The sequence below is a fragment of the Pipistrellus hanaki genome (assembly GCF_964339955.1).
Source record: "Pipistrellus hanaki genome assembly, chromosome: 5".
Taxonomy (NCBI): domain Eukaryota; kingdom Metazoa; phylum Chordata; class Mammalia; order Chiroptera; family Vespertilionidae; genus Pipistrellus; species Pipistrellus hanaki.
In genome coordinates, this window is record NC_140507.1 from 52,757,870 (window position 1) to 52,780,158 (window position 22,289).

Below are 22,289 nucleotides of genomic sequence, written 5' to 3' on the forward strand. Positions count from 1 at the left end.
TAATCAAGAGATGTTTATAAGGAGAGGACTGTGGGAGGGAGCAGGCAGGTGTCAGGTATGGGTGGGAGTAGCAAGTGTATGCTTTCCTCTAGGAAATGGGACACTAATTGGAATGTCCTGAGTAGCTTAGGAGTTAGCTTTTTAAATTTTTTTTTTTAATTTGTCAGAGGATTCTAGTACAGTTTTCAAAAAACCTGCTAAGAATGTCCTGACACTAATTTCTTCTTCAATTCAGAAGACAGCTTGGTGTCTTTTGGGCCCCGTGGTTGTCACTGTGATTACTGAACAGAATGCCCTGTCGTGATTCTCCCTGTGAGAGGCAGTGCAGAACTCTCCTTCAAGGGTTGAAGGGAGCCAAGAAAGCACTTTCTAGTGGTTTAGCTTCTGGTTAACTTAAATGGAAGTTCACTGAGGTGGAGACCAATGTCTGCTTTGCATTTGAGTGCATTAGGATTTTTATGTGTAGTGCTGTGTTTTAAGTTATTCATATATTACTTTTCAATCTAGGAAGGGACTCTGGGTTTTGAAGTGATAGCACATTGTGGCATGCATTATTTCATGGGAAAATCAAAAGCCGGTAAGTATTTTGCCCTAAGGCTTTCTGTAGAACTCTAGTTGGGGGTTGGTGGGCAGTAGGGAGGAAAAATAGCATTGGTAGATGGGATAATTAGTCATGTGAACGGAATTGCATCATCTTCTGTTCTTAAAGAGCATGATCCCTCACAGAACGGCATGACATTGTTAGGAATCCTCCAGAAACATCCTGAGGTCCTTGTGGTTTTTCTCAGACACATTATTTGATCTTCCTAGCAACCTTGCTATCAGGAAAAATGGGAAGATCCTGATATTCCAGTACTTTTAAACAAAGAGTTGACTAGAAGTTATTAAAAATAATTTGGACTTGCCTTTGAATACTTTATCTACAGCAGCATAGACATCTATGGGGGTGCTAGTCGTTGTGTGAGACTGAAGGCCATAGGGCTGATATAGAAGCTGTTCCTAGTTTTGTTCCTGCCTTTTGATTTACTAAAATGTCCAATCTTAGGAGAGGATTTCAGTCCAGAGGTTTCTTTGTTCACTCTGATACGCTCTTTAGCGCAGGCAAGACAGAATAAATAAATAGAGAGGGCAAGCTGAATAAGTGACCAGTTTATAAATATAAATATACACCTTTCTCTAGGCTGAGCCCCTGGTCTCTGCCCTCCTTTGAGGATCGGTTCATCAGCATTCTACATAGTAACCCGAAAGACTTCGGTGATCACTGGCATTTACACGGATACATTTAGCCTTAAATTTAAATTTAAAGCTTTTAAAAATGTTCCGTGTGTGATTTCAGCTTGTCTCAGGCTGTATTCATGAGCCATGTGTCTTTTCTGTTTACATAATTCAGTTTAGTTTTTGTTTTATACATGTTTATTTGATTTGGTATATTATCATTTGCCATTGAATCAGAGGGACTTTCAATAAAGCAGTCAGAGGAAAGAGAGCACACATTGACTCGACACTCCTGTCAGTTTGAGATGTTTGACAGTAGCCTTGGCAGTATTTACTTGTTGCATTGTGTTTTCTGTAAATGTAAACGTTACACCTGATCTCACTTGCAGAAAATCCTCATTGGGAAGGGAGCCTTTCTCTGGATCAGTCTACCTGGGATGTGGATTTTGAACTCGCAAATAAGTTGTATGAGAGATGGAAGAAATTTAAAAACAGTGACGTCTGCAAGTAGGTCTTCCCCTTCATTTCTTTCACTCAGCATAAAGGCGATGCAATTACATGCTACTTTGTTGAGCTTTCAGCACTGAATTTTTAGTAATTGATATTTCTCTCTAGCTTTTTATTTTGACAAATTTCAAACCTCAGGAAAATTGGAAGAATAGTGCAGTGAATACTCAAATACAGTATTAATTTAGAGTCAACAGTGGTTCTCGTCTTATAGTTGCTTTATTTCTCTCCCAACATCTGTATCTATATTTATGTGCACACAAACATGTACACCTTTTTAAGGTGTAGATATCATGATACTGTAACCCTCAATACTTTACCCCTTGTTTGTTCCTTCCAGTAGGGATGATATAGTTAATAATTTCCTCTTTTTTGTGTCAAAATTGTTTTTTATAACCTTGCCTTTCTTTGTGAATTACACAGGAGGAATGTTTTAGGAATGACTCGGTTTGCCCCCTTGAAGAGATCCAAGGAGTCGGAATCCTTTGTTTTCTTTCTGCCTCGTTTGGTGACAGAGCCGGGCCTCATGTTGAACTTCAGCGCAACTGCCCTGAGGAACAGCGTGGTGAGGAGCCTGTGTCTTCTAACCGCTTTGTCAGCGACACCCCACCTCCTGGGTTTTTAAGTTACACGAGTCTTTCCACCTTGAGAACATTGTTTCAGAAACAAAATTCACTTAAATTCACTCTAAATGACACACATATGCTTAGTAGGGAGGTATCAGAAGAACAAAAGAAGGATTAGAAATCTAAGCAGGCTGAAAGTACATAGGACAAATACATTTTATGAGACTTATGTCCAATTAAAAAGTCTTTTCAGTTGAGCAAGTCTTCAACTGAATAAAAACAGAAAATGGAGACGAACACTAGCTGAAATAGGTATCAGTTTGTTTTGTAAAGAGGAGCTCCTGGGAGAGGAGCCCAGAGCTGGTGAAGCGGCCCTGTGATGCCACAGCAACCAGGCTCACTCTGCTGCCCACTCTCCTCCCTGGGCGTGGACTTCCTTCCTGGGTGTGTGTCTCATTGACAAGGGCGACACAGGCAAAGGGAGTGAAGTGGCACCAGCAGGCTTACACTCCATCTCACAGTGTGTCTCATTGCCAAAGACACATATCACACATGATCTGAGTGATGATCTAGTCTTCATCAGACACTCATCGGGCTCCTTAGGGATGACATTCTAAGACTACTTTAAAAATTTTTTAATTTGAAATAATTTTAACATAGAGAACAATTTCAAGAATAAATCCAAGAACGTCCAGTTGCCCTTCACAAAGGCTCACTCCATATTTAATGTTTGCCACGCCCACTTAGTCATTGCCCTTCTCTGTTTACCCACATATATATATATATATATATATATTTTTTTTTTTTTTTTAAATATATTTTATTGATTTTATACAGAGAGGAAGGGAGAGAGATAGAGAGTTAGAAACATCGATGAGAGAGAGTCATCGATCAGCTGCCTCTTGCACACCCCCTACTGGGGATATGCCCGCAACCAAGGTACATGCCCTTGACCAGAATCGAACCCGGGACCCTTCAGTCCCCAAGCCAACGCTCTATCCATTGAGCCAAACCGGTCCCGGTGTCACAGATAAATATTTTTATAAGCCATTTGAGTGTCACCCATTATGCCCCTTCCCTCTGATTACGTCAGTGTAAAGTTCCTAAGAGCAGGTGCATCTTCTATACCAGAGTCTACTTATCAAAATTAGCAAGTGTAACATTAACCCTAATAAGGTCATCTAATGTACAGTCTATATTCAAACATTTTTAATCATCCCACCGACATACTTTATAGCAATCCCCCCCTCCCCCTCCACTAGGTTCAGGATCCAATTCAGAATCCTGCATTGCATGGTCAAGTCTTTCTCGTCTCCCTTAGCCTTCCCCAGCCTTTCTTTGTCTTTCATGGTGTAGGTATTTGTGAAGTGTGCGGGCCCTTTATTTCCTAGAATGTCTCTCAGTGTGATCTGTGTGGTGGCTCCTCGTGACTGCATTCAGGTCATGCAGCTCTTCGCGGGAATATTGCAGGAGTGATGCTGGCTTCTCCCCAGGGGCTGATTTCCCTTTCCCGTGTGCAGGTGAAGTACTTCGTGGTGCAGAACCCTTCCTCTCTGCCGGTGTCCCTGCAGCTGCTGCCTCTCTCTCTGTATCCTAAGCCCGAGGCTGCCGTGCGCCTGCTCCACAAATGGTAAGCACCAGCCAGGAAGACTCCCTGATGGGTGGTTTGGGAAACACCATTCAGACTCGGAATTATTTCAAGTCCTTCCTGCTTTTCACCTGGGCTCTACATGTGGTTGCACACAGTATTAACCCGGGCACCTTGGGCACCCAGCCCCTTGGCGCATAGAACCTGTTGGCAATGACCAGTTCTGTCTGTTACATGGCATTTTCAGGGTTACTACGTCAAGTCCATTTCCCCGTAGACTCATACTTTTCCTGGTTAGGAAACCTTCGCAATCATGAATTTTTCACAAATGCTCCTATAATCTGGCTCACCATGTTCTCTAGGTTCACATAAGTCCTGAGCTTAGTGTTTTGGTATGTTTTAATCTAGTGCCGTTAAACAGGATACAATGAGGATGCTGTTTGTTCACATCTGTTATATCTTATTTTCACACAATCACAGTTTTGCTTACAGTGTTTCTTCCTTTGGGCTCAGTAGGACCGACCCTGGTCCTAGGGTTTTCCAACTTCAGCACGATTGACATTTTGGACCCGATGATTCTCTGTCGGGGGCAGGTGGAGGGCTATTCTCTGCGTTGAAAGGCTGTTTAGCAGCCTCTCTGACTTCTGCCCAATAGATGCCAGTTAGACCTCCCCAGCTGTGACACCAAAAATATTTCTAGACATTGCCAAATGCCCACTGGACATTAAACCAGGAGATGAAATGACCTTTGGTTCAGAGTCCCTTCCATAGTTCGGAACCATTCAGAGCAAAAAAAATTTTTTCACAGGTTGAGCTTTTGTCACCATCTTCTTCTTTACATTCTCATCCGTGCCGCCCACATCATTAAGCACTTATCATGTGCCAGGCACGGTGCGGGGGCTGGGACAGAGTAGTTTATGTGCAAGTACATGTGCATGCACACACACACACACACACACACACACATTTTATTCTTTATTGGCGACAAATGCTGTTTTAAACTTTTTTTTTTGTCTTTATAGGTTTGGCTCTGACATGCAGACAATTAATTTCACAACTGGCGAATTCCAGCTCACCAAAGCTTGCCCTTCCCGGGTAGGGTGTCATCTTTAAACAGGAAAATGAATGCTTACCAGCTAGACACATAGCATATGGTCCTCGCTGATTTATATTTCAAGTGCCTTTCTGTAATGTATATGGCTCTCTTATTTTCATATTCCAGGCATTTGATATATGTAACAGATTTTCCCAATGAATGAATACAACAGGTTCTTGTTAGCTCATAAATCATTTTAATTTGATGATTTTGATTCATGTGAGTGAAGAAATAGCAATTGAAATCAGGCCTATGTAGAAGCCCATACAATTTGAGACCCCAGAATGATAATTCTCTTAAGATTCCTTGGCGCCATCAAATTGTATTTAGCGCAAGAGGAGATAAAAACAAATATATTGAAAAAGGATCTTCTGTTGCTGAACTGGCTTCATGTGTGTAGCAAGTCACTCAGTTTCTACGACAGTTGCCTCCTCTATGAGGCTGGCTGACTCTGGAATTCCAAAGCCTGGGCGCTCAGAAGGTCTAACGTCAATACTTGTCATGGGGCGAGGAAGTTGTTTGACGGGGATTTGCCATCCTTGCTCCTTAGTTTTCACTCCGTGGCTCTATGTATATCGCTATTTTCCTTACAAGCATTCTGTGATTTTCAGAAGGAGGAAGGGAAAGGAAAAGAGAGAAACATCAATGATGAGAGAGAATCATTGATTGGCTGCCTCCTGCACGCCCTCTACTGGGGATCAAGCCCATGACCTCCAGCGTGCGCCCTAACCAGGAGTGAAAGGGCAATCTCCTGGTTCATGGGTTGATGCTCAACCACTGAACCACTCCAGCTGGGCACATCAGCAGCTTCTTATTCAATATTCCTATTGTATGTATAAAGCAGGGTTTCTGCCTTCATGAAGCTTATCATTCTAATGAAAATGAATCAGATACCATCAATATTTCTTTTTTCAGATAGCATGGGAAATGTTAGCAACAATGGAAGGATAAGACAAATTTAAAAATTAGAAACATAAAGAAGAGAAATATTACTATGCAGATTATGTGATTATAGCTCTTAGAAATCAATCAATTGTTTTTAAAGAGGAGTTAAAAAATGTGGAAAGAGAGAAAATGATAAAGAACTAAATCTTGAATATTAAATTTAGACCACAAGATTTATTCAGAAAAAGATAAAAATCTTAGAATAAAGGAGGATGTGAATAAACGAAAGTCTTCAGAGTGGAGAGACTACATATAATAAAGATGGTCTCTATACAAATTCAATATCAAAGAGAATTTGGGGTTAGGCAGCAGTGGGGGATGGTTTGTCCAGATCCTTATCATGTTCAAGTAGAGGCTGTTGGGTCTGTTTTCTAAGTGATGTTTTCCACTCAACACATCTTTGCATTGAAGGCTTCTAGCCCCCACTCCTACCCAAGCCAGGAAGCAAGTCCCCTTTCCAGCATCCGTGTGGGTTGTCCTGCAGTCGCTGCCAGTACCTCTCGGCTGTGGCTTGGGAACTCTTTATTGGTGTGAACTCTCGGGATAAACAAGTTCGACAGGTTGATTAGGGGGGTCACATCTGGGAATTAAAAGCAATCATGTTTATGCTCTAAAGTGCACATAATGAAGACAGAGCGTGCTTTACGGGAATTGTTGAATTGCACTTATTAAATCCGCAGGGTGTGCATTCTGAGGGATCCAGGTCTGGCAGCCTCCACTTGCACTTGCAGCCTCTGGCAACGAAAAGGGTCGGTGTCGTTTTCACGCCAGCTGACTATGGAAAAGTTACCTCACTCATTCTAATTCGGTAGGTGTGGCCCCCTCGTCCCGGAGAGTTTCTTTCTCGTCGGCTCCTCTGTCTGAATTTTTCCTCTCAGGAATATGTGATGTCTTTAGCTGAGCGCTAACATTTACGGCTTAGTCGGGCCTTACTCTCTGTCGCATGGTAGCAAGAGGCAGTGTCTGAGAAGAGAGGCTTCCTGAGGCTCCACATTTAATCCCTGCTTCACTTTCCTCCCTGTGCAGTACGGAGTGTGGGCCCATCCATCCATGAGGGGAAGTACATTTCACTCAGCGTCTCATCTACTTCTGTCACAGAGAGCAGAACACACAAATACATATCAGTGCATACTCCCAGCACACACACAGGCATGTACTTCCCTGTCTTAGCTCAGAAAAATCATTAAAATGCTGTTGTATACTTTTCATTGCACAGTGTTTGGATGTACGTCACTCTCATTTCTGTCGCTCTTGCTTCTGGAATTCTCTGTAGCCCCAAAGGACACGTGCTTATCTGAGCCCATTGGCTCTTTCTACGTTTCCCCCCATTCCTTTTAAACAAGCCTTCTATTGCTAGTTGATTTAAGCAGCTAAATGTTTTCCACTCTTAATTATTTTTCATCTTTAAGTAGTCTTTAGTGAGAGTCTTCTTTCAAAAATGTACAGTAAATGCAAATCTAGACTTCTCTTCATTGGCAAGAAGTCTAGCACAAATTTAATTTTTAGTAAATGACATTTTAGTTATTTGTTAAAGCTTTTCTAGTGTCAGATCAGCTGGCAACAACTTTCTTATTCTGAAATCTAGTATATTGTATATTGTATGAATTTGTTCTTCTACAAGGGAATGCTACTTGAAAAGAAAATGAACTGAAAGTTCTTTTAAGCATTTTAACTAAGGCTCCTCATGCTTTGATGATGGTATATTTCATTTTAAACCCATTTTCTTTTGAAGAATTAAGATCATAGGAAGTATAGATATAAACTTCACCTCATGCCAGATTATACTATCCCAGACTCCAAAAGAAAACCTACATTTTTTTTGTTAGTAGTTAATTTATTTTTGGTGGTTTCTGATTTGATACACAATATTTTTCTGTAAACAATACCAATCACCTAATATCACTTAGAAGTTTTTAAATAGCAAGTAAAGGTTTTGAATCACTTAATAAAGATGTGACGATAACTGTATTTTACATAATGAGAAATGAATTCTTTCTCTGCTTCTATAGTGTTTACATTAATGATGACTGGCTTTCGGCCAGTCTGCATCATTTAACCATCATTTCCACTTCACTTTTTCATCCTAGGAATCATGATTTCAGTTAATGAAAAAGCAAAAGCTAGTCTGAATTACTGTTTAGTAAGAACTTGAGTAGATGTATGTTACTTGTGGGATGATATTTTAAATCTTTGGTTCAGAATAAACTGTAGGGTTTTTACTTCGAGAATTATTCTTAAGGCAGAATTTCTCATAACCACATATACTGTGAAAACACCTTCATTCACCATGTGAACAGTTGTTATGAATTTGTCTGTCTTTGTTAGTGTTTCTCTGTGGCCTTCTCATTTACTTTGTTGTTTGTTTGTTTGTTGTTTTGTTTTGGAGGTCGGATCACCACCCTGGTGGCTGGTTATTAGAAATACATGGGTTTTCATTCTTGGCCGAGATTGAAGAAGGATCGTGATCATTCACTCCTTCTTGCTATATTCCACTTGTTCTGTGCTTGTCAGGAGAGGTGTTTTCTTTTTCAAAATAGCAAACATGTTTTTGCTAACGAGGAATATTTAAGTACAAGCGACTCTATTGCAATGCCTTTTATTTGTCTCTCCTTTCCCTTAAAGGAATAACTTGACTGTTATCGACATGATTGCCGTGGAAGGATTCGGAGCGCGCGAGCTGCTGAAAGTGGGCGGTCGACTGCCCGGCCCCGGAGGCTCGCTCCGATTCAAGGTGCCCGAGTCCACGCTGATGGACTGCCGGCGACGTGAGTCCCCTGCGAGGCGCTCTGACAGAGGGGGGCCTGGGGGCGAAAGCCAGGGGCGAAGGGATGCTCCTGGGAGCTTCTTTTAAAATGTTTACAGTAAATTCATCGTTTCCATGCAAATAATTACATAAGGCAAACATCTGAGCCTAAATGGCTGATATCACTCAATTAGGATAATAGTCAACTTAAATGTAATAGATATAGAGGGGGAAAGTACAGCATAGTGTCTGTATTACTAGCATAGTGTCTGATGTTTAAGATAAATAGTATGGATCTGTTAGTTTGGTTATCAGCGACCTAATCTGGAAACTCACAGCTGGTGGAGAGAAGACCCAGTGGAACTTTTTGCAGTGACAGAAATGCTCTGTGTCAGTGCCATCTAGTACAGTAGCCACTCCCACGTGTGGCTGATGAGTACTTACAGTAGAGCCGGTGTGATTAAGAAAATCAAGTTTAAATGTTTTTAATTTACTTTAAGTAGCTCTATGTGTCTACTGGCTACTGTACTGAACAGGGAGACTTACAAATTTAGTTAAACACTCCATTAAAAATTTCTAAATCATGCATGTAGGTATTTAAATTAAATGCTTTTAAGCTACTTTTATTAGTTTCAAGAATTTTCTGAGGAACTAAAACAAAGATCAAATGAGATGTAAAGTGTTTCTGGTAAATTCTTGTTTTCCTGTTATCCTTTTTAATTTCGGGAACACATTGAAAGCATTTGAGTGTAACAATATGTTTTCTATGGAGAAACCTAGTTAGTATAACTGTTGGATAATTTGTAGCACTGGTTTAATGCCTGATTGGAATTTTTTTTAATTTAGAAAGCTATGCTGAAAGAACACTGACTTTGAAAAGATTTATTAGCCACTTTGCATTAAAATTTTTTCATCATTTTCCATATATTCATTCATTCATTCATTTTTGAGCTGACCTTGAGAGATAGAACTAAAGAGTAATATAAAATCTATAAAACCAGATAAAAATTAGATTATTGGTTATAAATTTATAGGATTTTTTTAAAATATGTTTTTATTGGTTTTTAGAGAGTGGCTGATGAGTACTTAAAATAGAGCTGGCTTGATTAAGGGAGGGAAAAAAGAGAGAAACATCTATTGGTTGCTTCTGAATGCACCCCAGGGAGCATGCAACCTGGGTATATGCCCTGACCAGGAATGGAACCAGCGACCTTTTGGTGCACAAGATGACCTTCAACTGAGTCACACCAACCAGGGCTACAGGAGTATTTTTAAACTGAGAGGACTCTTCCCTTTTTAATATTTAATAATAATAATGTGCTCTCATTTATTTGCAAGGATTTAATTATTTACTTCTCCTTAATACAGTGGGTCTTTGAACTGCGTTTCTAGCAGCCGTGATGACTTTACAGAGCAGCACACACAGCCTCTTAACTGGCCCCCCTGTTCAGTGTGAGGGGGGTCTGCGGGGCAGAGGGTGCTTAGAGCTAGTGGTAAATCCAAATGATTTGGCTTCTGAGAAGAATAAACTTTTAACCTTAACTTTTAATAAGGAAAAGAACAAAACAGAGATTTTTATTCTTTTGGTACCTAAGCTGATTGTTTAACTTTTAAAAAATTTGACTTAAGTATTTTTATCTTATTCTGGTAATATAACAAAAATCTATTAACTGTTCAAGAAATTAGAGATTATGCTTTGAGTTTCCATTGATTTTTTTAAAACATTTTACTGTGCTCATTGTTCGTTGCAATAAATTATTTTATATCCATTTTGCAGTTCATATGTAATAACTGCCGCTTTTCATCCTCACTAGAACTGAAAGACAGCAAGCAAATTTTATCTATTACAAAGAACTTTAAAGTTGAGAATATCGGACCACTTCCTATAACTGTGACGTCTCTGAAAATCAATGGGTATAATTGCCAAGGCTATGGGTTCGAAGTGCTAGATTGCCATCAGTTTTCCCTGCTCCCAAACACATCGCGAGATATCAGCATTGTGTAAGTACAGAGCTTTGACCTCACCTAAGTTTTGTGATGTTTTTAATGTTGAGTGGGTGGGGGGAGAATTTTTTTATTTGGTAAAATATCTTAGGTTGTTTTTATATAAGTGTCCCTCTTGTACAAGTACCTAAGAAATGTTGCTACGATGATTATTATGTCTTGTGCCTAAAATTAAAGTTTACCAAGATGAGTCTTTTTGTCGTCAGGTTTACTCCAGACTTTACCTCTTCCTGGGTCATTCGTGAGCTGACTCTCGTCACAGCAGCCAACCTGGAGTTTCACTTCACTCTCAACGTGACCCTCCCCCATCACCTGCTGCCTTTGTGTGCGGACGTGGTTCCAGGGCCCAGCTGGGAGGAGTCGTTCTGGAGGCTTACGGTCTTCTTTGTCAGGTAAACTACCACCTTTCTCACTGTCTCTCACCGAGTGGGGGAGCCATGCAGGCGAGTTGCGTGACCTTGTGTGTTGCCAACATGCAATCAAAGCATATGAATTGAGTGGAGTTTATGTTACAGAACCCTGACCTACGTGAAGTAGAGAAAGTAGTAACTGGAAAGCTTTAGTATAATAACAGTAAACGAACAGTGAGAGCTTCATAGGACCTGCAGGTCACACGGACAGCTGTGAGCCACGTGTGTTCATTGGTGGTCCTGGTGGGAGGCATATACATGGCACTCATACTCGCTCCACGGCCATGGAAATTTGAGACTGGAAAACTACAGTGGTCCTTTCAGAGCGATTTTATCCTGGAAGCATCTTCTAAAATGGATTTGAAATGTCAGACGTATAAATATGCACATTTTTAAAAACGTGGGTGTTTTTTTATTTGTCTTTAAGAAATGTCAGAAATGAGGATGTCACGCATCTTATGGAATTTTAATGCTATAACGTTGGACATTATCTGTCAACCATTTGCTGCTCTTCTAGAATAAATCTGGCTTTTTAATGCCCGTCAGAACCGCAGTGAACCTTGTTGCTTTCTTTCCCAGTTTGTCCCTGCTGGGCGTGATTTTAATAGCCTTCCAGCAAGCACAGTACATCCTCATGGAGTTCGTGAAAACGAGGCAGAGGCAGAATGCCAGCTCCTCCTCACCGCAGAGCGGCAGTCCGATGGAGGGCATTGGCTCCCAATCGCACAAGTAAGCATTCTTGGGGAGTGGTGTGGGCGGGGCTGTTTCTCGCCTTTGATATCACCGATTTCCAATTTTATTTCAACCTAATGTAAATGTTGACTGCAACTTTGTTTCATAAAGTTTTCTTTGTCCTTGCGTGACAGCTGTAACGTTTATTTAATTATAAGATAGATTTCCCATAAGGACTTCATTTTAATATATATATATATATATATATATATATATATATATATATATATATATTATTGTGGTTTTTTTTTACAGAGAGGAAGGGAGAGGGATAGAGAGTTAGAAACATCGATGAGAGAGAGACATCGATCAGCTAGCTGCCTCCTGCATACCCTCTTCCAGGGATGTGCCTGCAACCAAGGTACACGCCCTTGACCGGAATCGAACCTGGGACCTTTCGGTCCACAGGCCGACGCTCTATCCACTGAGCCAAACCGGTTTCTGCAGGACTTCATTTTTTGAACTCATGTTTAGAACAAGCAAGGTAGAACTCGGTCCCCATGTGCTACCTCTCTCCCTCATGGATTCAAACACAGACAGGTAGAGTTTTATTCAGTGTGGCTCTCTTAAGTGCTTTTTCCCTGCCTCTCTTCGATTCAGAAGCAATTGCAAGAACTTCCTCGATACCTACGGCCCCACGGACAAAGGCAGAGGGAAGAGCTGCCTCCCGGTGAACACTCCGCAGAGCAGGATGCAGAACGCTGCGAAGAGGAGCCCGGCGACCTACGGCCACTCCCAGAAGAAGCACAAGTGCTCCGTCTATTACAGCAAACACAAGCCCAGCGCCCCGAGCGCCAGCAGTGCCAGCAGCGCCAGCCTGGCTGCCGAGGACAAACCGGCGGCGGCCCCGGGCGGCCCCCTGGCTGCCGCCAAAGAGGACGTGTGCTCCGATCTAACGGGCGAGAACTGGACACACCTCAAGTATGCCAGCGGCGTCAACGTCAACCTGCAAAAGAACTTAACCTTTCCCAAAAACTTACTGAGCAAAGAGGAGAACACACTGAAAAGCACAGTGGTCACCCATCACACTTCTTCGGAATGCCAGACGAAGGAGGGAATGCAGACATGTATGTTTCCTAAGGAAACGGACATTAAAATTGCAGAAAACATAGCTGAGCTCAAGGAGCGAGAACTGGGTCCTCTGAAGACCTCCAAGAAACTACCTGAAAACCATTCGCCGAGAAACTCACCTCAGTACCAGTCAGACTTGCCAGACGTTCCCAGGAGAAATCATGGTAATCTTTCCCTCCTCCTCCTCGATGGTTTTTCTCTCCCGTGTGTCTCTGGTCTGGTGTAAGTGGAGTTTGTGCTCCCTGGTGACTCGAGTTTTAATTATGGATGCTGAATTGTCGTTCACGTGCGAAGTTTTAGCAGGGGGATCCGTGTTAGCCTATGGTTTCTTAGCTGAAAGGTGTAGGGCAAGGCACCACGTTTTAATTTTTTTATTATTATTTTTAAAATAATTTATTGATTTTTTACAGAGAGGAAGAGAGAGGGATAGAGAGAAACATCCATGAGAGAGAAACATCGACCAGCTGCCTCATGCACACCCCGTACTGGGGATGTGCCCGCAACCAATGTACATGCCCTTGACCAGAATTGAACCTTGGTCCTTTCAGTCCAAAGGCCGACGCTCTATCCACTGAGCCAAACAGGTTTTGGCGGCTCACGTTTTTAGACTACCGTGGCTAAGAAGTTAACGTTAGTACCTGTGTCTGGAGGGAGGTGGCTGTTGTAATTTATTGTTGGGATGGCAGGGATACTTTTTCCTGATTAGTTTTTATCTTGGCTTCTCTGACTGTTTGCAAGTTCATCAGTCCATAAAGTGTTTCTGGATGGATGAAGCTTAACCAGCTTTCTGTATTTAACAGCAGCTCCCATCTCATGCCCCTCGCCCTGGGTTCTTTTCCAATAGTGTCCCTTGGTTAAAAGGAGACAGATGTCCTCCTATAGCAAATACAGTCTGTGAAATGTAAGCGAAACTAGACTCGGAAGACGAGCTGCTACCTATAAAATTGTCACTGAGCTTGGACCGATGCCTTTGGCCTCTGGCATAGCAGCCTGTGCTGATGTTTCTTGTCCAGGGGGACCCTGTGAAGGTGCACTTTTTGGTTCAAGTCATTGACCCTTTTTAATCTGGACATACCAGTTACCTTTGATCTTATTTGAAACAGCTACATATAAATACGTATATTTTTCGCTCCTCGATACTGTGGAGAAAGTACGGGAGTATTATGGGTTGAGCTTTTCATGCATTTAGTGAAAAACCCCAGCTGAATTTTAAAAGTTCCCCTTCTCCAGCTTGAAAGGAAGCTGGAATCCTCGGAGTGAAACCTGGTTTGGGCCACAGTGCTCATGCTCCGAGTGGGCTCCTGGCCGCAGGCTCAGCGCTGTCCCCTGTGTCCTCGCCCCCTGGCGTGTGAGCACACCCTCTGGGCACTGCACTCAACCAGATTGTCCCATGTAGTCGCAGCATAGCTTGTGGAGGGTGTTCTGTGGCGGGGCCGGTGGGATGCCTGCCGTTCCGTTTCTGTCCCAGACACCCTCCAGGGCCCAGACCACAACATGCTTGCGAAGGGTGAAATTCCGGGGTGAGGCCGGCTGGGCTTTTCTCTGCTGTGTGTGTCACTTAGGCCTGTGTGTATTTGACACGGGCTGACGTCACACACACCTAACGCCGGGTTTGGAGGGCTTGTGCTGCTGCTGTGGTCTGCTGTGTCCCTCACTGTGTGGATAGACTTGCCTGCAGAGAGCAGTGGCTGTGGCGCTGTGGGGAGGCAGGTTCTCCCAGGCTCTGCTCTCACACACTTTCTCCTTTGGCACAAACCTGTCCAACAGCCACGTTTTCCAAACACTTGTTCCACGTTCCAGCGTCTTTTGGCCATGTGACAAGAGTAGGGCTTCCTGTGTAATCTAAATGATCTTTGAAATGTGTCTCTTTTCAGGTGTTTATGACTTTTTTTCTTTTTTAAGTGTAGGATCAGAATAGCACAGACTTAGAATTAAGACTAAAGACACACTGTTGCTGCCCTCAGCACTGTGAAAGAGCAATAGCCAATTATAGTATTTCTTTCTGCTTATAATAATGCAAAGGGTAATATACTTTTAAATTTAATAATACCCTGTGCCTCAAAATGAACCTTAAGTTTTCACTGAGTAAGACACATGCCTTCAAAATTTCTGAAATACCAATATTTGCAGAAATTGGAGAAAAAAAAATAGTCTCATTTACTTGCAGATACTAACAGCTTAAAATCAGAATCTAGCAGTTTATTCCAAATATATTATATGGTTAGACTTAATATAGTAAAACTTTAAGCAGTTATTTTGTTGAGTTTACTTGTTCCTTTTTCTATTTGTTTTTTAATCTTTGTGGCTCAAACACTCTTACTCTGTGAGATAAATTAAGAAAATTGTGTAAACATGCTGTTGGCTTCATTGGATTGACTTCATTATTTTATTATTTTTTTTTGAAATACATTTTTATTTATTTCAGAGAGGAAAGGAGAGGGAGAGGGAGAGAGAAACATCAATGATGAGAGAGAATCATTGATTGGCTGCCTCCTGCACATCCCACCCTGAGGATCGAGCCCACAATCCCAGTATGTGCCCTGACCAGAATTGAACCCTAAGCTCCTGGTTCATAGGTCGACACTGAATCACTGAACCACCCTAGTAGGTCATGGCTCCATTATTATTATTATTTTTTAAAATATATTTTTATTGATTACAGAGATAGGAAGTGAGAAGGAAATAAACATCAATGATGAAAGAAATCATTGATTGGCTGTCTCCTGCATGTCCCCTTCTAGGGATTGAACCTGCAACGCCTGCATGTGCCCTTGACTGGAATTGAACCTGGGACCCTACAGTCCACAGGCTGATGCTATTATTATTTATTTTTTAAAAAATATATATATTATTGATTTTTTACAGAGAGGAAGGGAGAGAGATAGAGAGTTAGAAACATCGATGAGAGAGAGCCATCGATCAGCTGCCTCTTGCACACCCCCTTCTGGGGATGTGCCCGCAACCAATGTACATGCCCTTGACCGGAATCAAACCCAGGACCTTTCAGTCCGCAGACCGACGCTCTACCACTGAGCCAAACCGGCTTTGGCTGGCTCCATTATTTTAAATGAAATGTATATTCACGGTATTTTTTAGTTCTTGCAAATTGTCATGTTAGAATTCCTCAAAGAGTTAAAGAAGAACTTGTTTTTAGAATTCATCTGTTTTTCTGGTTATTGTCTCCACAGAAGGCATTATTAATTTCCTAAGAGTCTCTGCTTCACCATTGTTGTGGGGAAGGTTAGTGTTGAATATTACATTTGATCTTTCCTAAGAAATGTTGGTGACTGATACTTTTAGCACTATTCTTGGCCTGAAGAAAATGAAAGGAAATCCATTTTTTACATGAATTAAGACTCGAGGAAAGTAATGGTACCGTTTTTTAAAGAGAATATCTGTATTCTGTTTCATGCTTGTGCCTTCCAGAATCCAAAGTGATGTCTTTCTGATTCCCTTTCCCCTTTCGGACCCAATCTCCGTTGTTCCTGGCTCTTTCCTTCACTCCTTCATGGTGATGGAGGCATTCTTGTCCTCGGTGGATGCCTGATACCCAGTTTGTGTTGTAGAGGATTCATGTTTCCCCAGCTTTTTAATAGTGATGCAATGTTTATACAGTTTTTGTTAAATAAAAATATGCTTACCTTATACTTATTTTTAAAATGGATGTATCTTGCTCTGAGCAAGCTTAGCTTGTAGCTTCAGAATTTCCGGCTCCGAGAAAGCTGCCCTGCCCCAGCTCCCACGGCAGGGCCGGCCAGGGCCCTGCTGGTGTCCGGTTGGGCAGTCCTCTCTCCCGAGCCTGCAGCCTGCTTTGCTGTGACATTGGCACCGTGGTCATCTAAGTCTTTCTCAGATTGCAAAGGTATCGGGGAATCTCAGATAAAGAAAAAAGGAGGTTTTGAAACACTTTGTTTCATGTGAGAAGACTGAGGCTAGTTAGTACAGGATTGCAGTTGATTGGACTTTGTTTTTTTTTTTAAGAAAGGTACTCATTTGAAAGAAAAATGGAAAAAATCATGTTTTCAGATGAGGTTTCTGCCAGCACCAACCTTGGCCACAGGACCCACCTTCCGCTCATTTCTCAGCCTCTGGCACCGCTCATGGGGCAGGTGGGCATTCCTTGCAGAAGGACCTGCCCTGGAACAGTGCGTGTGGCTTTTGGTGGTGGCCCATTTATGTCTGTTCTGGTGTTTTCTTTCAAACAATCAGCTAGGGGAGGCTAGTAAGGTGGTATTTTCTCTTTATAAGTAAGGAAACTGAAGCTCAGGCAGTATAAGAGTATGACTTGATCATAAAACTAATTAGTGCCTGAGTCAAAGCCAGAACTCAAGCCTTGACCCCTCTCTCTCCAACCTTTAAAAAAAAAAATTGTGGTAAAATATACAAAATACAAAATTTACCATTTTAAATTATAGAGCTCAGTGGCATATTAAGAATATCCACTTTGTCATGCAATCATCACCATCACCAATTTTCAGAGCTTTTTCAACATCCCAAGCAGAAACTGTACCCATGAAACAATCATTACCTGAATTCTCTCCTCCCAGCCCTTGGTAGCCAACATTCTACTTCTTACCTCTGTGAGTTTGATGATTCCAGGTTTCACAAACAAGTAGAATCATGTACAAGTAATGTTCGTCTGGCTTATCTCACTTCGGGTAATGTCTTCCAGGTTCATTCATGTTGCGGCATGTATCAGAATTTCTTTTTTCCTCCCACCTTAACTATTTTTTAGTGCCCAGTGCAGCAGTGTTAAATAGGTTCACATTTTTGTGCAAGGAATCATCTCTTTTTAAGGCTGAATGACATTTCATTGTATGTGTACTACATTTTGTCTATCTATTCATCTGTCCATTGACATTTGGGTTGTTTGTACCTTTTGGCATTTATGAATTTTGCCTCTGTAGATAATGGTGTGCCCCTCCCTTTTTCCCCTTGAGCTCTTTGAAAAGACTACTCATAGAACTTTTAATATAAGTGCTTTCTCACTTGTAAACAAAATAGGTTTCTAGAGCACTGTGGATGTCAAAACCGATCCTTAAGTCCAAATCTCATTAAATGAGATTGGTGTGGGGAAGAGAATTAACTGTGCAGAATATGAGTGGAAATAATGAGCTAGAAATGGAATCATTTCTATTCATTCAAGGGACGAACCAGCAAGTGCCTGCCAAGAATGAAGTGGACAGTTGTGAAGCTTTGAAGAAGGCTGACACAAAGTCTTCTTCAGAAAAGAAGATCCACAAAGCGTCGAAAGAGGACGTGTGTTCTGAAAAGCAGGACATACCTTCTGTCGAGGTCTGTACTTCTTTTTTTCTTGCCTAATAGAATAGTACCAATTTTTCAGACTTAGAGTGCAGGTGTCTGTGTAATGACTGTTAACCGTCCATGTATATTTCCTTCATTTGAGAGAAGTTGGTTGTCATGCATTTAGATCTGCATTGATAATTGGTGAGTTGGATGTGTCCAGAAAGTTTTATTTCTTTTTTAATTATACAGGAGATACTAATATTACTTGGGGAGGGCAGTATAAGCTAGCTTTTACTCTCAAGAGAAGCTGTTCTTAAGCAAATGGGTACCAGGCTTCCTGAGCTTGAATCCAGCTTATCATTTATTTGCTCGATAACATTGGACAAGTTAAACACCCCAGTCTCCTTATCTAAAGAATAATATAATGATAATCCTATATAATAAAAGGCTGATATGCAAATTGACCGAACAGCGGAACAACCAGTCGCTACGACATGCACTGACCACAGAGGGCAGATGCTCAATGCAGGAGCTGCCCATAGTCAGTGCACTCCCACATGGGGGCACTGCTCAGCTGGAAGCCGGGCTTCACGCTGGCAAGCGCAGTGGTGGGCTAAGGATGTCCTACTGACAGCTTAGGTCTGCTCGCTCCCTGGGGGAACAGGCCTAAGCTGTCAGTCGGACATCCCTTGAGGGTTCTCGGAATTCCAGAGGTTGCAGACTAGGCTGAAGGACACCCCCCACACACACACTTGAATGCACAAATCTTGTGCACTGGGCCTCTAGTACCAATATAAAATAGTATATTTACTTCATAGGATTATGAGGATTAAATGAGTTGATATGTTAAGGGCTCAGCATAGCAGGAGTTCCTAAGTACTGATGAGGACTAAGCCCCCAGGAAAAGACAGGTATGACTATGATCATACAGAGAGAGATATGGAACCAGAGCTCTCATAGAGCTTGCAACTGGGGAGTTGGCCCTGTGGAGGTTAGAATTTAAGGGTGACCTTGAATTCTCTGAGGTGTATGCAGAGAGAACATCCAGAGCCTGAGTCTGAACCTTGCAGTGTTAAAGCTATGGACGGTTTGAGGGTGCAGGTGCAGTGGTAGATGGTGCAGGTAAAGCTGGAGCAAATGATGAAGACAGGGCATGCCTGCAGGAGCAGAAACTGCCATTGACTTGGGGCTAAATGGGATGTATGAGGTTAGGGATGGGCCTTGGAGACCCAGATGCTGCCTGCAATGAGGTAGAAACCACAATCCACAGTCTTGTGTTGGGAGGAGCATTTGGAACTAGTCATTCCAGGTCCCCTCAGTGTGAGGGCTGCCAGGAGGAGGTGGCCCAGAGCAACAGTGCCATGAGGTGCTGTTGCTGGCATCCACTTGGCCAGACCTGGGTGGGCACCATTCTCCCATCTCAAACAGCTCACAGCTCCTAGCTCAGCCTCGCTCTCCACACTTGCCCTTGGTTTACTTAACTTAGAAATAAAAGAAAAGGCAGTCATTTCTTTATTTTTTGTTTTTTATCTCACTCCCTGGAGATCTGACATTTCTTGCACTTGGGCCCAGTCATAGTCTGTGTTCCTCCTTCCTTTTCTGGTCTGTGAGCCTATGTAGGGCAGACATCTGCACCGAATGGTGGCAGCCAGCGGGACAGTCAGGATGCAGGATGTGGGGGACTCAGGCTGTGCTTTGTGGTTAAAGGCCATGGGTTTTTCTGGTGCTGCCTGGGGGCTGTCCCCTGTCATTTCTCTGCTGGCCCAGTGACTCACTTCCAGTTTTGTAGAACTAACTCTCCTTTAAAATCCCATGGCGTGAGTATGCTTTCCATTTCATTGTTGGTTTGGAGAAAATCATTCTCAATAAACACATTCCACAGTGCATGGCTCACTGTTTGTTTTTCTAGAGAGTATTCTTGGGCTCTAATTTTGCAGCTTAGAAAATGACATAAATCTGTATGGTACATAGCATCATTCCTCTAGATTTATTGGCAAAGAAGGTTGAAGCCCGGACTTGGGAGCCACGAACTAAATGTTGACCCTTGCCTTGGCTGTTTATTTTCTTTCAAGCAGTTTTTCCCCTTAGTAATGGCATTCGTGATGACCTTAGAAGCCCAAAGAAGGAAGGAAAAGATCTACCCGAAATGGACCCCTTTTTCTGCTTTTCTGTATTCTGCTTTTCTTTGCAAATTGTTAAAAATGCAGGGTCGTTATTGTGTTTACGTGGCTTTGTGATAGTGTTGTAATTCTAAATATCCTCATGTCAGGAGTGAGCGGGAGCTTTGTTTTGGGGGGTTCCATAGCATTCCATCATTGAACTACCCCATAACCTACAACGTTCCCCTGCAGTGGGACACGAAGTCGTGGACAACTTTTTATTTTCATAAGTAATGCTCTGATGAGCGATTGTGTTCCTCAGTCTTGCCTACATCCCGGATCCTCCCTTGTTCTGGCTTTCTGGAGGAGAGAGGAGCCGCTGGTTTAGGCTCCTCACGCACGCACGCAGCTGGGCTGCTTCCCTTGGAGGTGGAAGTGACTTACGTCCCCATGCATGCTACACCAGGAGGGGTTTTCCTCTGCTCTTGGCTGCACTTTTTTGGGCAAAGTCTTGGTCAGTGTGATAGGTGAATGATTGTGGGTTTTTTTGTTTTGTTTTGTTTTTTAATTTGAAGGTACATCTCCTACTAAGGAAAAGGGGGCATTTTTCTTCATTTTTTGTAAAATCCTGAAAACACAAGTAAAAAATTATCCCTCCAAAATCCTACCAGTGCTTTTTAAAAAAAAAAAATAAACAAAGACGTAAATGTTTAACTCCATTGCCCACTCACTGCTCAGAGCCAGTCACTCCCTGCCCCACCCGCAGCCCTTCCTTCTCTGGATTTGTAGCCAGAAACATGCATTTGAGGTTTTTAAAACCAAAATGGAAAGAGGAGATACCAGCTGGTCTAAATTTGCCTTTCATAAAAACATGCTTTATTATTAAATATTTTAGAGGAACACTTCTTTTTTATTTCTTTTGTGAATTTGCATTTCGTGTTCTTTGCCCACTTTTCCATTGTTTTTTCTTATTTTCTATGAGAACATATGTAAAGCTGTTAATTCTTTGTTGATCAGTGTATTCCATTTTTTTTTTCTTAGTTTGTCCTTTTTTTCTTATTTCTTATTTGCTTTCACTTATATACATTGGCTATGTGCAGTTAGTGGTTTCTCTTCTTTGGTTTCTTCCTTAGCGTTTATTAAACTTAGGAAATCTTATTTCCCTACCCAGCAATCAGTCAAATTGCCCCTTCTATCCAGGAGATCAGAGAACTTAGCTAGACCACATAATTCAGTAATGCTGATGATCATAGCTAAGTCTTACATAAACTGCTTACTACCCGTCAGCCAATTTAATCCTCACAACCGCCTTTTGAGGAAGAGTCAGGAAACTGAACTGCTAAGTTCCTTGCCCAAGATCACTGAGCCAGAAAGCACCAGTGAGAAGCAAACCCGGCAGGTTGGCCTCAGAGGCTGTGGTCTTAATTACAGTGCTACAGGGGTTCTCAGTTTTCTGGTTAGTCCTGCCTCCCTACCTGTGTCACCCTCCCTACCAGAAAGCAGAGAGCCAGATATTCAGATATTCATATATTCATCTCTCTCTTCCTCTCTCTCTCTCTCTCTCTCTCTCTCTCTCTCTCTCTCTCTCTCTTACACACACACACACACACACACACACACACACACACACACAGCTAAAGAAAAAGGCCGTTCATTCAATTTTCATTCCTCTGTGATGTCTATCTTTTCACTCTCCTTCACACCCTCTTCCCGTCCTGTCCTGTGTTGGCTCATGGGCACTGCTGCTTGGTCATTCCATTCATATCTTTGAGTCCAAAGTGTCCAGCACTGTCCTCAAGTTCACTCTTTGTAACATTCAGAAAAAGTGATGATACTTCTGACCACCAAGCCCCACCTACCCGTAGCCCTGAGATGCGTATACTGTTGTTTGCACCTGATTGATTGGAGGAAGGCAGCCAGTGTCAGAGTGAGGCTCTGACTCCAGGTAGAGAGAGTGATCCTTTGTTTGTGACCCTGGAGGGACAGAAAGGCTCAGGTCCTTGCTTGAAAAGCTTCTCTTGGTCCTTAAGTGGATAAGATAGGGCAGGAGGGGAGAGCCCTACCTC

The 22,289-nt window shown here is 42.2% G+C and overlaps 1 protein-coding gene across 2 annotated transcripts in view; it reads left to right on the forward strand.

Moving 5' to 3' along the window:
- The window catches only part of TMEM131L (transmembrane 131 like), a 137,010-nt gene that overhangs the window by 99,082 nt on the left and 15,639 nt on the right, over window positions 1-22,289 (forward strand). For both annotated transcript variants that reach the window (XM_084884416.1, XM_084884417.1), the window contains exons 15-26: window positions 508-577; window positions 1,605-1,722; window positions 2,146-2,287; window positions 3,809-3,918; window positions 4,899-4,971; window positions 6,598-6,725; window positions 8,540-8,682; window positions 10,475-10,661; window positions 10,871-11,056; window positions 11,654-11,803; window positions 12,407-13,041; window positions 18,024-18,172. In XM_084884416.1, coding sequence (XP_084740542.1) covers window positions 508-577; window positions 1,605-1,722; window positions 2,146-2,287; window positions 3,809-3,918; window positions 4,899-4,971; window positions 6,598-6,725; window positions 8,540-8,682; window positions 10,475-10,661; window positions 10,871-11,056; window positions 11,654-11,803; window positions 12,407-13,041; window positions 18,024-18,172 — 2,091 coding nt within the window. The remainder of the gene's footprint in view (window positions 1-507; window positions 578-1,604; window positions 1,723-2,145; window positions 2,288-3,808; window positions 3,919-4,898; window positions 4,972-6,597; window positions 6,726-8,539; window positions 8,683-10,474; window positions 10,662-10,870; window positions 11,057-11,653; window positions 11,804-12,406; window positions 13,042-18,023; window positions 18,173-22,289) is intronic.